General features: G+C 46.2%; 1 protein-coding gene across 2 annotated transcripts in view; it reads right to left on the bottom strand.

The window, feature by feature from the left end:
* MAP3K13 (mitogen-activated protein kinase kinase kinase 13) overlaps window positions 1-15,875 on the bottom strand; it is a 116,315-nt gene that overhangs the window by 22,006 nt on the left and 78,434 nt on the right. For both annotated transcript variants that reach the window (XM_019542954.1, XM_019542955.1), the window contains 4 exons: window positions 14,469-15,043; window positions 5,852-6,035; window positions 3,123-3,314; window positions 1,107-1,265 (listed from right to left, as the gene is read on the bottom strand). In XM_019542954.1, the coding sequence (XP_019398499.1) occupies window positions 1,107-1,265; window positions 3,123-3,314; window positions 5,852-6,035; window positions 14,469-14,970 (1,037 nt within the window). In that variant the 5' untranslated portion in view covers window positions 14,971-15,043. The remainder of the gene's footprint in view (window positions 1-1,106; window positions 1,266-3,122; window positions 3,315-5,851; window positions 6,036-14,468; window positions 15,044-15,875) is intronic.

Raw genomic sequence — 15,875 nt, 5'->3', positions numbered from 1 at the left:
TCTTCTTGAACTCCCATCTCCCTGGGGTCATGGTCCCTGAGGGCCTGACTGACTAGCCTCTTGAGCTTGTCAAAGTCAGCTTTTCTGAAGTCAAGGACTTCTGTGTTGCTGACTGACTTGCCAGCTTTACGGCGGATGGGTCGCTGTCACCCAACTTCCCATCAATCACTACTATGGTAATCCTTCTCAAACACTGCAATAAAAAGTCCTGTTGAGGAAAGGGTGAGGGTACCAGCCCCAACCCCCTGCTATTAAAGGACCAAGCAGCTGTTACTTTGCTCTGTTTCCATATCAGTGGAAAGAAGAAACAGAAACTACTGTTGAGAGTAGTGGCGCTCAATCTTTTGGCTCCATGGGCCAAATGAATGGCACAGGGCCAGTCCATGGGCCAGATCCACGGGCTCACCACCTGTGACCAGCCTCACAGTGCCCAAATTAGGCCCCACACTGCCCATATCCACCTTGTGCCACTCAGACCACACTTTATTGTGTCCAGGCAAGTGGGCAGGGCACATTATCCAGCTGCAGGTCCAGAAAACTGGGAGCAGGGGAGCATCAATTAACACTGACACCGCTACCCCACCGCCAAGTTTTCAGACCCATGCGGAGTCTGGCAGGCTGGATGGCATGACACTGTGGGGTGAATCTGGCCCATGGGCTGGGGGTTGAGCACCCATTGTCTAGAACAGCCCCAGATAGAGCAAACACTCTTCCAGAGTGCCTACTCTATTCCTCCAGAGGGACACTGAGTAGGATGGGAGACGCCATCATGCACAGGATGGGAAATACATGGGTTTCTGCCCAAGTCACTGGAAGCCATACAAGATCATAAAGACACAGGCTCCAGCTGCGGTTTGGAGTCCATCCTTGATGTTGAGGTTCTAAACATATGAATAAATATATTTCATTTTTGCTGCTTTCGTAACTCCACTCTTCACTGCCAGCGCTTCTACCGCTGAGCAGGTCTCAGGAGAAAGAAACAGTTCCATACAGAGCAATGAGACAACCTAATGGTGAGGAAGAATTTTGGATACAGGAACATGAGGAAGACTGCACCAGCTGAAAGAAAGGTGAAGATCAGCAATTAAAGTAACAGGGCAACTCACCAGATATCCACTTTTTCAGAGACAGGCTCATTGCGTATCACTTCTGGGGCCATCCAAGCCACGGTTCCCGCAAAGGACATTTTTGTACTTTTATCACAGAGTTCTTTAGATGTGCCAAAATCTGAAATTTTTACTGCATCTGTGTGAGTGACTAATACACTAGAGAGAGAGAAAACCACACAGAGTCAGCAAAGAGAAAAATGCTTTGCCTTTCTACAGCAGCTTTCAGTAGAGGAGCTCAAATCTCTCTACATATATTGCTTAAGCCACCTAACCCCACTGCCAGATACTAGCTATATATATATTTAACAGATGTGCAAACTGAGGCACCCATGAAGTTAGTGCCTGACCTGGCCCTCAATCGCTGAACCTAAAGCATGCAGATTTTAAAAATCTAATCAGCAAATAGCGTCAACTGGCCAGTTCTTGCCTATTCTCCTCTGCTTAGAGCAACCTTTTCCTAACCACTGCTACAGATCCAGTCTTTATGGCAACATGGGAAGGAGTGACATTGGAATAAACCTGTTCAGCAATCGGACCTGATATCTTCACTAGGGATAGATTTGTCTCCCAACCTACCAATCCTAGTTTCTTTCATCATTTATACATGGCTCTCAGAGGCACTCTAATTAAAAGTGCCTGGATAGTCTCATGTATCACTGTCCCTGTGCTGAAAAATGGTGGCAGGGGCGCTTTAACTAAAGCTCATCAAACAAGCTTTAAAGTACCCTTGCCATCATTTTTCACCGCGGGGATGCTGATACAGGAGATGCTGGCATTTGCTGGAACATAGTAATTACCACGCTGCAGCAACTACAATGTGCTGTAATTACAGCGCATCAGAGCATGTATAGGCGCCCCTTCTTTCTACAGTACCAGAACCCAACTCCTCACAAACCACACAGCTGCACGGCACATAACTCTTTCCTCTGAGATCACATCTCTAACATTTCCTAATTTAAGCTTCCATTTTAATCAAAGTCCCTGCAGGGTAGAGTGCTACAGCCATTCTTAGCAAATGTCCCGTTTTAAATCAGGGAGAAGAGCTGATAAGGCTGCTTTGCCGTGGGCCAGAGTACAGGGTGAATAATGCTGCAGTTCCACTGATGAGCTCTGACACTCTCTCTTTATGGTACTTTTTTCTGAACTCTTGATTCTGACTTCCAGGGGCCAAAATCAATTCTGCTGTAAACATACTGCAATGGAGTCACAGGCGGGTACCTCACGGTAGGCTATATTTGGAGGAGATTCCAAACTGTTCTTCCTGTAAACCTGTGCTTTTAACAGAAATGGCTACAGCAACAAGGGATGTAATAACCATCCACAGAAATTCACTGTACACAGTATAATTAGAGGACTAACAAAGGAAAACTGAGACCTATTTGTAGGAATTTTTTTATATTCAAGTTTTCTATAACAAAGCAATCACGTGTCTAAAGGCATTCTCATGCCAGGACTCTTGGATTGCTGCCCCAACTACTTAAGAAACACCCTCTAAAAGATTTACAATCAAAATACTACCAGATACAATAATAGCACTACTGTCCCCTAGCATGAGGCTGGACAGGCAGAAAGAGAAGCATCCAGGGAAGAAGAAAATGAGATAGCTGGGCAGTATCAACAGGAGTGTGGATTCAGGGAAGGAAAAGGATACACAATTAAGAAAGCAGGAGGATGACAGAGAAAAACAAGGAGAGATACAGTGAAGAGCTCTCTGTCAAACTGGGTAAAAATACCATCTTGTTACAGAAAAATTTCCTTTACTTTTCACATAAGCAACTGGTATAGATGCCACGGGGATGTCATGCTAACATGACTTGGAGTGAGCAGGATCTGTGCAGTGATGGACCAGAACAGAGAGGAGATACAAGACAAGTCTGTCAAGTTCTGAGCCACACCGTGAGAAACTTTAAGGGCCTTTAATCTAACTCAGCATCCACTGCCAGGAGAATTCTCTCTCAAGTCTCTTCCTGAAAGCACGTTTGAGTTTTAAGCTCTAAGCACCCAAGGACTCACTTTGGTGACTTGAGGTCTCGGTGGATGATTTTATGAAGGTGTAAATAATTCATTCCACTGGCAATCCCTGTGGACCAGTCCACCAGCAACCGAGGTGTGACTTTCCGACCCGCTCGCAGCACTTCGTATAGTTGCCCATGTGCGCAGTACTCCATGATGATGCAGTAACATGGGGCTTGAGTGCAAACTCCCCTAGCAGAGGAAACACACACATACATTGTATAAGTTAATAAAAAGGAAGTCCGATGCTGAGGATCAAAGGGAGCTACGGAACTCAAAAAATACACCATTATGACCTCGTTGTCAGAGATGTCAAGTGCTCACCTCTTGCTTACGGTCATGGAAGCCAGCAACACTCAGCAGCTTTTGAAGTGAGACACTGAAGCCTAAATGGAGCACTGAGTTCCTCTGAGGCCAGAGGCCCTCTCCCAAGATGAGCTCCACCTCAGTCTCATGGCTTTTGTTTGAGACGTGCTGCATCTGTTAACAATTTGCTTTAGATGCAAAGTCTGTAAGCCCTGGAGAATCCATCACAGTCCTAGGTTAAGTGGTTCCTGTGGTTAATTACCTTCAGAATAACAATTTGCACCTTCATCTCTAGTCTTAACTCCACTTCATCTTCCAACCCTTGAAACTTACTCACATTCTTCTGCTAGATTGGGGGTCTCAAACTGTGGTATGCATACCCCTGGGGGTATGCAAGACATCTCTGTGGGGGTATGCGGGAAAAACTGTGTAATGGCCGATTTAATTTGCATTATAATAGCAATTGGCATTTAAGGGGTTAAAACATATGCTACTAGGGGTATGCAGGCAGCTGGTAAATTTGGAAGAGGGTACACAATAGGAAAAATTTGGGAATGTCTATGCTAGGTTAAAGACAGAAAGCCTCTTCCCCTATGTAGATACTGGGAGACAATGATTAAGCTGTGAAGGAATCGTTTCTGCCCATCTCATGGTTTAACATTAACACTGTGTAAAGATCTTTCTCAAATAAAGTTCCATTAGCTTGGAAGATCCTCAAGCACCACTTAGATTATTGAGGGAGTGAATTCAAACTTATAATGATTTTATATTATTCAGATCTTTGACTGCAGTGCGTGGTTTCCTTAGGGCAGTGGCTCTCCACCTTTCCAAGTCAGGGAACCCCTCCATTATTTTTCTGAATTGACCCTCGTTAAGAACCACTGCTGGCGCTGCCTCAGGTTACCTCAATGATTCTCAACCAGGTGCAGCTGCCTCCAGATAAAACTACCCTGCTCCTGCTGCACAGCCAGACCAGAGAAGGGTGGAGGTACACGCCCTTCTGCACTGGGGCTCTGATCATCCCAAAGAAGGCAGGAGCTAGCTCAGCTGTAGCCCTTCCTGGTCTTCCCCATGGTATGCTCCTTCTGGAACAAGAGGCACATGGGTGGAACTGTCCTGTTCTGGGATGGAGAGGGTGACAGATTGGGAAAAGCTACAGCCAAGCCAGCTTTGACTGCTTTAGGCTGGTCAGAGCCCTAATGCAGAAGGACTGCAAACGGTGCAATTTTATCTGGCTGCCGCCATTGTGGCAGTACTCACGTTGCAGCAGACCCTTGACACCTTAGGACACAGATTAAGTGCATGTTCTGTACAGCACTCCAGATTGCAGCAATGTTCACCAGGAAATTACTGGCCTGCATCACAGAACGGTAAAGCCAGTTATACACAGCTTAGTGCTGTGTCTGCTCTGAGGAGCAAGCTTATGCCAATTCTGTTCAGCCCTTTAAAGAGAAAGGGGCTTGGCAAAGGCTGACATCACTGGTCCTCTTGCCTTTACATTTTACAATAAATGGATTTAGATCCTGCCAACAGCAACATGTTAACTTTGGATAGGAGCAATGTGCAGACTGCCTCACCTCTGTCCCCTAAAGCAGAATTTCCTACTCCCAACATGTGCTTTGGACAGCAGCAGCCATGTAGGTGGATTGGCTACATGCCCAAACCAACTCAGCACACCACCTGCTCCATTGCTGCATTAGCCAGGCCCCTCCTAGCTTTCATGATAACTTCACACAGAAAGCCTGCACTTCTGGGTAGCAGCAGTGATGGAGAAAAGAAGAGGCCCCCTTTGGAGTGTTTCCCATTAAATCATACCTGTGCAACAAAGGGACAGTTGCTTAGATTCAGGCATGGGCTTAAGTACCTTGATGAAACAGGTTCTAAGTGATGGTGGACTTGAAAAAACAACTGTCCTTTCTAAGAGAGTCCTTAGAAAGAGATTCCTTCCATTTCAGAAGGTCCTTGAACTGCTGAGGACAAAGTATCCTGGAGCCAGCTAACAAATTTTCCAGACCTGTCTTAGCCAGGATGAGACCCAGAACCTATCCTAAGACAGAAAAGCTACAGTCCAGGAAGATTCCTGAGGTGCCCCTGGGAACTTTAAAACCCATATAAGGGTTCAAGGTAATTCTTTTTGAATTCTTTTTTACCCCAATTGGAAGACTGGATCCTTCCAAGTCAGTAAAGCAATGCTAGTGCATTGCTTGCATGCACTAGCAATGTGGTTAAAAAGCACATGGCTTGTATCTAGTGGGGACTCTCCGCAATGTTAAGAAAAGAATAAATCCTCAGTTAGAACTATTGGAGAAGACAGGATCAGGCAGATTCCTGAACTTGGGAACTCAAAACCTGGCCTGCTCTTGACACAGAGAGAAGTTATTTTGTGTCTAGAAAACACCTAGGTCACAAAAGTCAAGACTTACTTGAAGGCGATGATGTTAGGGTGCTTCAGCTTCCGCAAGTGCTTGATGTCAGTCTCATTCTGGTCTCTAACCTTCTTGATAGCCACCTCCTCTGCCCGGAATTTGCCCAAAAAGACGGCTCCCTGTGCTCCGCTGCCCAACCACTGCAACTCCGAGATCTCCTCAAACGGGACTTCCCACGTATCTGGCAATGCACAGGAATGGGACATAGCTAAAGAGATCTCCCAGGTCATGAAGGACTCTGCTGCAAGGTCACATTAGAGCCAGCAACTGCCTGCTCCCTTGTTCTCTCTTGTGAGACCAGCATCTTTTTGACAAGGCGCTGAACATCCTTGTGGACTGATGCTGCCTGATTTAAGGTCCCCTCTACCACATAATTCAGCAAGTGTCTCTACAACATTAGTAATCATACAATTATATCTAATTCAAACCCACATAGAAAGAAACATGCTTAATTTCAACAATGGGAAACATACATAAGAGTTTTGCTCCCAAAAAATGGGGATAAAGAAGGGGACTGAAAGGAAAATAATAAATATGGGGCCAGCAATAGGCAGCTTATAAAATCACCAGCCAAACAAATGTTCTGATCACAGCTGGAGCTGGTAAGTGACACAACCAACCTAATCCAACCCATCATTTGATATCACCAACAAAGTGTTTTGAAGTACTTGGATCATTCATATTTAGATGGCTCATGACCTGCTTAGGTTGCATCAGGCTGCTGAGTCCAAAAGGAGGCACACAGCTGTTGAAATGCTGCTTCTGCTTCAAAGAGTGCCAAAGGGTGCCATTTTCCTACCTCGTGGAGGCACCTCAGCTGTCTCGCACAGTTGTCTGCTAAATCTTTGTCTCTACCGGGAAAGAGAATCTAACCATGTGAATTATCTGGGTTCCACTGTACCATCAGTGTAACACTGCCTGCATAATAAAACACCCGCATCTTCTCCTTCCCAAACATAAAGAAATGTGTATTTCACCATGACATAGCTGTCCAAAGACCCTAACGCATAAACTGTGCTTTGTTATGTCCTAATCTTATCAGCCTGATTTCAGTATGTAATTTTTCTACGGGCGTATCATTAAATGGGAAATATCACTTAATATAGCACTCAACCAACAGTGAAAAGGACCATTATTAATTTACAGAAACATTATTCATATATTTGAAAGCGATCAATATACACCATTCATTTGTGTGTAAATCTATCCTAAAAAGGAATTATAGATTGTGTGGACATTAAGTTTACTGATGAAAGTATAGTGTTTACTTTCATTCAACTCTAATGCTATTATGCCATAATACATTACGCATTTCTTTACACTTGAGAAGAAAGTGTTTGCTATATAAAGAACAAAAGAGTTATTCTGTCCTTGCCTTTTTTATTTCCTTGTACTGAAGGACCTGATTTTGTAACCAATATAGTAGGTAACTAGGCTATGATCATTTAATAACCATTGCTGTTTTTCAAAACTTCCTTTTATATCTTCTTTTGTTCCTTCTGTGATGGTAGAAAAACTTAAATAAACAGGATGTATAGGTAACAATTGAGAGTCATTCAATACTTACTTGATGAGACAGACCCAGTCACGATGAGAACATCCTGCTTTCGCTCTAAAGGTACACGGAGGCCAAAGGCTTGGGTTGCTGTACATTTCCTGGCCCTGCAGCTGTCAAATTCAGTGTTTGGGGTCCTTGGCTACCATGTAAAACTGCAGGGCCTGGGAAGGAATAACCAGGCTCCTGGTGGTGATACTTCTTTTGCAGCAGCATCCTACCCTCACTCTGCTCCATGCAGCTGAAGTCTGAGCCCGTCCCCCTGCCTCCATTCCAGCAGCCCAGGACATGAACTCTTATCAGCTGCACCTTGAGGGTAGGCATGAGTGGCACCTGAGAAGATGCTTGGGCTTAACTTGTGGCATGCCTGCCAAAAAGGTTTACCATCCAGAGCACAGGTGGCCAAAAGAGTTCTGTCCTGTCCCAACTTCGATACCTAGAGACTGGGATCAGAGAGATTCTCCCAGAAAACTATGCCCAGCTAAAAACAGGAGGCCAGCTGGAAAATGACATTTCCAACCATGGCATCTGTTACCTGCACATACTAGACACTCGCACAGAATAGCTTTAGCTAGCAGCCATGATAGAATCCACTGTGTGGAGATTAAAGCGACTCCTTTGGTGTCCAGGAAAAACTACTAAAGGAACAAAGCAGCAAACAAACCTTGGATCAACATGGAGTCCGATCCAGACTGAGTGACGCTACAGCGATAAAATAAAGAACGCAATAATAAGGAAGGAAAGTCACTGCAGGGCTCAGGGGTGGGATAAGACTTCTAAAGATGGTTTGCATCTGGTATGATTTTGGCCTACAAGATCTAAGAACTATCAGGAATAGTCTGATTGAGTAAGCTTCAGTCTAACCATTAACCTTCATGCTTACCATGGAGCAACATGGAAAAACACACTCATGTAAGTTTCACTGATGCAGCGAGACTTCCTCTGAAACCAAGGGGTTCTCAATGCCCCTCAGTGCTGCCATCATGCAGTGCTACCAGACAGCACCAGGCTCAGCATATAGAAGATGCTTCAAGCTTCACTTTTGACTGCACTGAATTTTCCTGATGTTGGCCCAAAATATCCCAGAGCAAAGAATGTGAGATAAAGACTCTGATGTAGACTGTGTCCTCCAAAGCACTTCTGGCAGGTACAGGCGAGGGTGATTTGAGCACTCCAGCATCCCCATTCTCAAACAACCCCATATCCACCAAGAAGCATGAGCAGATCCAGCATTAGCCCACATTCACCTCCCTGCACAGGCAGTGCATGGCCAAAGTGCACTGTGACTGCTGGATCCACCCCTGCACAGAAGACTGGCAAGAACCACCACATGCAGACAGGTCACCATACTGACCGCATGCTGTGAAATCTAAAGTCAATATTTTGGGAGGGTGATGCCAGCACCTAGGATGTATGCCTGCACACAAGAGTGAAAGGCAAAGCCTTGTTCCAAGATACAACACCAAGATGTGACAGGATGAGCACTGCTTCAGCCCCTACATCAGGGCTGGGCAAAGGATCTGGCCGACAGTGGACTCCGTTTCCCAGCAGCCCCTGCCTGCATAGCTGGGCCCAGGCTCCATGGAGACCCCAGCCACAACTGCACCATGGCAGCACAAGGCTGGGGTTGCCATGGAAACCAACCCCAGACATGCTGGCAGGGTGCACAGCAGGGCAGGGGGTGCTCCAGACCTGCTGGGATCTTGCAGCAGGTACAGCTTGGTTTGGGAGCCACAATCTGTATCCGGCACGCTCTGGGCAGGTATGCATGGGCAGCAGATTGTGGCTCTGCCCCAGCTCAGAAGCAGGCTGTCACCACTGCAAGGGGCAAGGGCAGAGCCATGGTCTGCTTCCTGTGCACCCCTGCCCAGAGCATCCAGGCTGAAGATCGCAGCTTTGCCCTGGCCCCAGACCAAGCTGCCCCCACTGCAAGATCCCAGCCGCTCCAGAGCAGGCCCCCACCCTGCCCTGCCACACACCCTGCCAGCATGGCTAGGGGCGGTCTCCATGGCAACCCCACTCTTGCGCTATCAGATCAGCTGCAGCTAGGGTCTTCATGGAGCCTGGCCCCAGCCATGCAGGCAGGGGCTGCTGGGAAATGGCATCCGACTGCTGGCCAGATCCACCATTTTGCCCACCCCTGTCCTACATCCAGAGGTTGCTATTATTCTCCTGGCACTTAACAAGCAGGATTTAATTTAAACTCCTTCACCCAGGAGCACAGGTAGGGTTTGTGGCACTCTCTGCCAGGATGTAGCAGACTTCCTGATACTTCTGGGTGTAAGCACACACAGGGAAGAAATTTTCTCCATACAATTGGAGGATTGTGGAAGTAGGGTTGAAATATATTGAGAACTTGTGTGTGTGAGTGATTAAGGACCATCTGGGCAGAAAGACAGTAATCTCTCCCCCACAGAAAGGTAATACTGGAGCAGACAACTAGATTGGTTCAGTGGCTTAGCTTTCCAGAAACAAATTGTTGCTGTGAGATGATGTTGGCCTTAAGACCAGGATTACCTATCGTTCACAGAAAAACAAAACGGAATTATCAAATGCAGCGCTCTCAGGGGTCAGGCAGAAGAGAAAGCACAGCAGTGGTAGTGCATGATTTATAAATAGGAAGTTAAAAAGAACTTTTGGAAAAAGGATTTGAAGTCCAACGTGAACTGCTCCTTGATCCAACTAGCCTACAGTGACCCTAAAAATGTCACGCAAGCCTTGCCTCATCCACTAAGGTTTCAATTGAGCTCTAAGCTCTGGCAGACAAAAAATATATAACAATAACAACAATAATAATAGCAAGGAGGAAATTCTGGAAGACAGTTTTTTGGGTAAATGTGATATCTTTTATTAGACCAATTAAATAGCTGGAAAAATTGTTATTTAGTTGGTCTAATAAAAGATATCACATTTACCCAAAGAACATTGTTTGCCTATGTCCTTAGACCAACACGGCTACAACCAGCACCCCAGGAAGAAATTCTAGAGCTGACGACACCTACCTGGAAATACCCTGCATTCACAGCCTATTTTTCTTTAATCCTCTCCTTCTTAGGCAGCTCAAGCCTTTAAACTGCAGCTGGCAGTCTCATGCACAAGCAGATGCAGTGCTGAGGATCCAACTTACTTAGGGCTTTGTGGGTCAAAACCGGCATTTTAAACTTGGTCAAGAAAAATCAACTGACAGCAAATGCAGAGCAGGAAGCACATGTCATGTTCCTTGCAGGAAGCAGGATGTAATAAAAGCGTAAGCCATGTTGTGCATCAACTTAGTTTTCCAAATAGGCTGTAGCTCCATGTAGAGCACCCTGCAGTAATCCAACCTCCAGCTGATCACGACATGGGCCACTGAAGAGAGAAAAGGACGCAACTTCCTTGCCCAGAGAGGTGCTAACAGCAATCCTGGCAGCTGCTGTTATTTAATAAATATGGAGGGACCACCTAGGATATTTGAGTGTCTGCTTATTAATTTATGCAATTTATATGCTGCCCTTTCCAATACAGGCTTTGGCAGCTTACAGCAAGAAAAACAGAACAACTTAAGAGGACAGCTAGAAGAAATAAAATAAAGCAGAACCCCACTAAACAGTATTTTGGCCTAGTTCTGCTTGCTAAATGCCTGCCCGAGCAGAAAGGGCTTGCAGTGCTTCTGAAAGATGTCAAGACTCGAGCTCTGTGGACGTGGCATACCGATGGTACTCGCAGGAGGTTGCTTCCAGCTGGCCTGAGGGATTGTGATGGGGCACAAGAGAGAAGGCAGGAGAAGATGGGGAGAGAAGGGAGAAGTTATGCTACTTAGCAATACATGGTGAGCCTAAGGGGGATAGCATCCTAATACAGGTGCTGTAAAGGAAGGTCTGAACTCCAGCCAATTTGGGTCAACCAGTCTGAAAATGAAGTCTTTGCCTTTTCTGGATGCAAACACAAAGGAGGAGGTTCTTGGGCATGAGTACAGAAATGCTGTTTCCATATTGGGTAGATGAGCCTCCGTTTGCCCCCCAGGAGAAACTGTTACAGTACTAAAGCATGTCAAGCATTGTATAAAATGCAAAGGATGCAGCTGCGTGAGCCAATAGCAATTCCAGCGTGAAGCAGCATTCTGACTTGTTGTCACCCTAATTCCCGCAGGGTCTAATGCAGGGGTGTCAAACTCATCCTGGCACCTCCCCACTCCCCCAGAAGCTGGATCTGAACCATGGGGTCCCTCATGGGCTGGATCCAGACATGAGTGGGGTAAGTGGATGGGGTTCATGGAGTCATCCCTCACCCCCTGGCACCGATACGCATGCCCCATGGGGCTCTGCGCCCCGGATTTAGGCAGCAAGCTCTACCTCCTAATTCCTGGCCCCTTTGCCAGCCCTGCAGGCCACATGATATGACTCCATAGGCTGGATCCAGCCCATGGCCTGCAATTTTGATACTCTTGGTCTGATGTCCAAACAGCCACAAACTCAAAAAGCTCTTAAATAATGTACTGCTGCTGGGGCAGAATAGCCACTGAACTAGATTCCCAGTTCCTTTCACATTTCAAAGCATACCATGCCCATAAAGATGCAGCAAATAGGAGAGTGGATAGGCCAACATGGTAGATGGTCTAAGCTTTCAGGTAGTCCTACTGAAATGGCAAGACTCAAGCTCCATAGCTTCCAAAATCAGACATTGTAAATCAAGCTGCAGCACTTCAAACATCAGAGATTCATGGAAAGGATGGAAGAGAACAGCTCTTGGTGACAGCTGCTAGTGCCTAATCTTTCCCCAGGCTGTTTTCTGGAAGGTAAGTGGCTTGGGGAGATCCCAAAAGATCAATTCTGTCTAGCAGCAGGCAGTAAAAAAGCTGCTGACACGACAAAAGGCCCAAATACTAGCTGCATGCAGATGACACACAACCCATCTCCCACGCACTACTTATGGCCATGCCACTACTACTAAGATACCTCAGATGAGACAAGCTCGTGAATGAAAAACAGCTGGCAAGCAATTCAATCTCGAATTAAATGGGGCCTGGGGCCACTGACAGGTATTCATTTAAAGGGGCAATGGGATCTGACCCTGGCCCCAACAACCACGCCTCCTGCCAGGTCACATATGTATGGCAGGACATGTGATTCTGGGATCAGGGATCGGATCCCAGTCACATCACACTTGGCAGTGCAGGGGAAGCCTGGGATTGTGATCCTGGACTCCCCCTGCACCAGCAAGTTGAAAGCCAGGTGTCCAACAATCAAGTGATGAGAACCTCAGCCGGGGAACTGCACTGGGGTGTCAAACCAGCCTCAGTGCGGGCCCCAGACCTAGCCAGGCACAGTTGCCTAGCACAGGGTTAAGAGTCCCCCATGAAGAGAAGGCTCTACTCCCCCTCCACGCTGGGCTGCTCAGCCAGAGTGTCCCAGCACAGGGTTTAAAGTCCCTAGAGGAAAGAAACCTCTTCTCCCCCCACCATCAGGAGCTTTTGCTCTCCTACACCAGGCTGCCCAGCTAATGGTGCCCAGAGCAGGGTTTAAAGTCCCCAGCAGGGGAAGCCTTTGGCTTCCCCCCCTCTGCCAGCTTGCAGTGGGGCCAACAATCAGCAGAAAGCTGTAGCCTAAAGCAGGCACATCAAACCAGACTTTCACCCGACTCTGCCTTACAGGGTCGCTTACACTTTCTGCAGGCTTGGCCCCTGTCTTACATCCTTTCTGTTACTCTGGTTTCTCACAGGGCACTGTATCGAGCTCCTGGTCTCCAGTCTTTATCTCCAAGGCACCCTATGGTCTTGAGTATCTAAAAGAATAAAGACCAGGATCAACAGCTTCACTCCTCTAGCAGAATAGAGCTCTCTGCAATGAGGGCAAAGCTTGTTGATGCCTGAGACCAATCTTCTTGGGGCTGTGGTGAAACCATGCAACAAACTCACCAGGATCTAAAAAAATCCCTTCCCAGCTTTTACTCTGAGTGCCAGAGTACATTTCTTTTAACTTCCCTTCTCTAACAAATACAGAGCCCCATGTCTACTTAAACAAACAATAACACCTAACAACCCCACAAGATCCCAAAACCAAACAAAAACCCTACTAAAACACCCCACTGAGCAACCCCACCCTAGTCCAATCCAGGAAAGGATGAGAGAGAGATGAACACATTAGGTGTCAGTCACCACTATCATGAGCATGGTATAAAAACCTGTTTTAAAAAAATCAGGATAGAATGGGGATGTTCCTACATATCCTTCAAACTCCAGTACAGAATCAGGTTGACCAGTTTTACCACCAGATAGAGAGAGGAATCTGCATCTCTTGGAAGTCCATATCTGAGACCTCAAAGACCTGGGATAATTCCAGCAAAATAGCTAGAAAGCTTGGGCTCTCTGTGGATAAGGTAAGCTTTCTCCTTGTAAAAGGATTAGACACTGGATGCAAGCACACCTGATAAAAAGCATAGTTTGAATACAAACAGCACATGGCCAGGAAAGTGCCCACCAATACAACAGGTATAAACACCAAGAAAGCAGAGAATTGTATACTATGAGGGTTGGGAAGATTTAAGGAATGGCATAAAATTTGAAAAGGCAAGTGTTCCCAACTGCACAAGGTGTATGATAAGGCTGTTCAAGAGTCTCATGGAGAAGTGATGGAAACCCTGAGGCTTCACATGTTTAGCACTGGACTAGATATAACACTGGCATACACACTCAGCAGGGGAAAATCATGCATTCGGATTGCCTGGTATATGGTGTACTAGTAATTCAAAACTACTCTGAACCTTAAAGGAGTTCCCAAAAGGTTTCTCTAGGCTTTAGTAATTTAAATAACTGTCTCGGCCTCAGATTTTGCCCCAAGGATTCAATAGAGGCCAAGGGATATAAGTGGTCTTCTCTGTCTCTAGCTTATAGGATTCTATGCTGGCCATTCACTACACGGTGACTACCTGCTTCCTATGTAAAGCCTGCATGTTAGGTAACGTCAAAAGGAAAGCCTGGAATAGGCTTTTAGTTGCTCTTAGTTTCCTCACTGGTGCAAACATCACTTAAAAAAATAACACAGGGAAGAAAGGATGCAAAATGCATTTTTAAGCCAGGCTCACCTTGCTGCTGTAGTTTGTAGTCGGTGGAGTACGCTTTCCCTATGATGTTCCACACAGGTCTCAAACACCCAAAAAGTCCCTCAAGAAACCCACCACTCCCACTGCCTGATCTGTTGAACTGGACTTTGATGTCATCCATCCCACCGTTGCTTTCTCCATCCATATTATTACTGTTGCCCTGAGGAACAGTGGTTTCAGATTCATCCTGTTCTCTCAGCTGTAGCACGCTGTTCTCAAATTGGTCCCTGGAGTCTTCACTGATGCTGGTCAACACTGCTGCTGTGACAGGACTGCTCATATTTTCTATTATATCCGCTGGAAGCAAGCCCTTCTCTCGCACATCATCTATGATCTCAGGTGAAGAATGGTTTCCAGCAGGCACATGTTCACCATGTGTCCCACCAAAGTCTTTGTCTTCACTGAAAGGTTTGTTGATCATGCTTGGAGAGGAAGACCAGCTCAGGTGCTCCTGAGGATTGGCCATGGTGCCATGAGTGTGCATGAAGCAGATAGTCCAAGTAGGTGCTTAGAGAAATAACAGCATGCAATTCAGATGCAACAAGTGGCCCCAACACCTGAAATGAGAGAAGAAGGGACAAGACATGACATTTTACCTTTGCTTTCTATTTTGATTTTCTATTTTATTTTTATTATATAGAATACCTTTTGTGTGCTCTTTTGTAATGATGACCTGATAAACAGATAACACTGGAGGCCCAATGACTGTTAGAAAATTACTGCAACTAATTAAAAAAAAAAATCAACATTTACACCCACTGAAGCTCAGCTCAGCACAGTGTCTATATAGTTGGTAGGGTTGGAAGGGACCTGAGCGATCATCAAGTCCAACCCCTTGCCATGGCAGGAAGGAGTACTGGAGTCAAACGACCCCGACAAGGTGTTCATCCAGCCTCCTTTTAAAGACCCCCAAGGTAGGAGCCAGCACCACTTCTCTTCGATCATCGGCATAGTCTCCTCTGAGTCACCTACCATGAGACTTCCCCAGGTAACTGAGCGAAAGCTGAACTCTGATGCCTAGCTCTGTGACTACATGATTACAACCCTGGCTTAACACCCCCTCTGTACAGACACGTCCATGATAAAAGAATTTGACTGTTGGAGTCCCATACATGTCCATGCCTGCTGGCCCTGGGCAGAGTCTAGTCACTGGTCTGGTTTTCATAGATGTCATAGATTTCATAGACATTAGAGCTGGAAGGGACCCCGGATGATCATCGAGTCCAACTCCCCACCAAAAGGGCAGGAAGTCAGCTGAGGTCATAGGATCCCAGCAAGATAGGCACCCAATTTGTTCTTGAAGGTGTTCAATGTAGGTGCCTGAACCACCTCCGATGGCAGGCTGTTCCAGACCTTGGGGGCTCAGACAGTAAAGAAATTCTTCCTTAT

The sequence above is a fragment of the Crocodylus porosus genome, unplaced genomic scaffold, assembly GCF_001723895.1.
Source record: "Crocodylus porosus isolate Cpor-Errol unplaced genomic scaffold, CroPor_comp1, whole genome shotgun sequence".
NCBI classification, from domain to species: domain Eukaryota; kingdom Metazoa; phylum Chordata; order Crocodylia; family Crocodylidae; genus Crocodylus; species Crocodylus porosus.
Note: the sequence above shows the minus strand (reverse complement) of the source record. Positions and strands in the feature narration are given on the sequence as shown.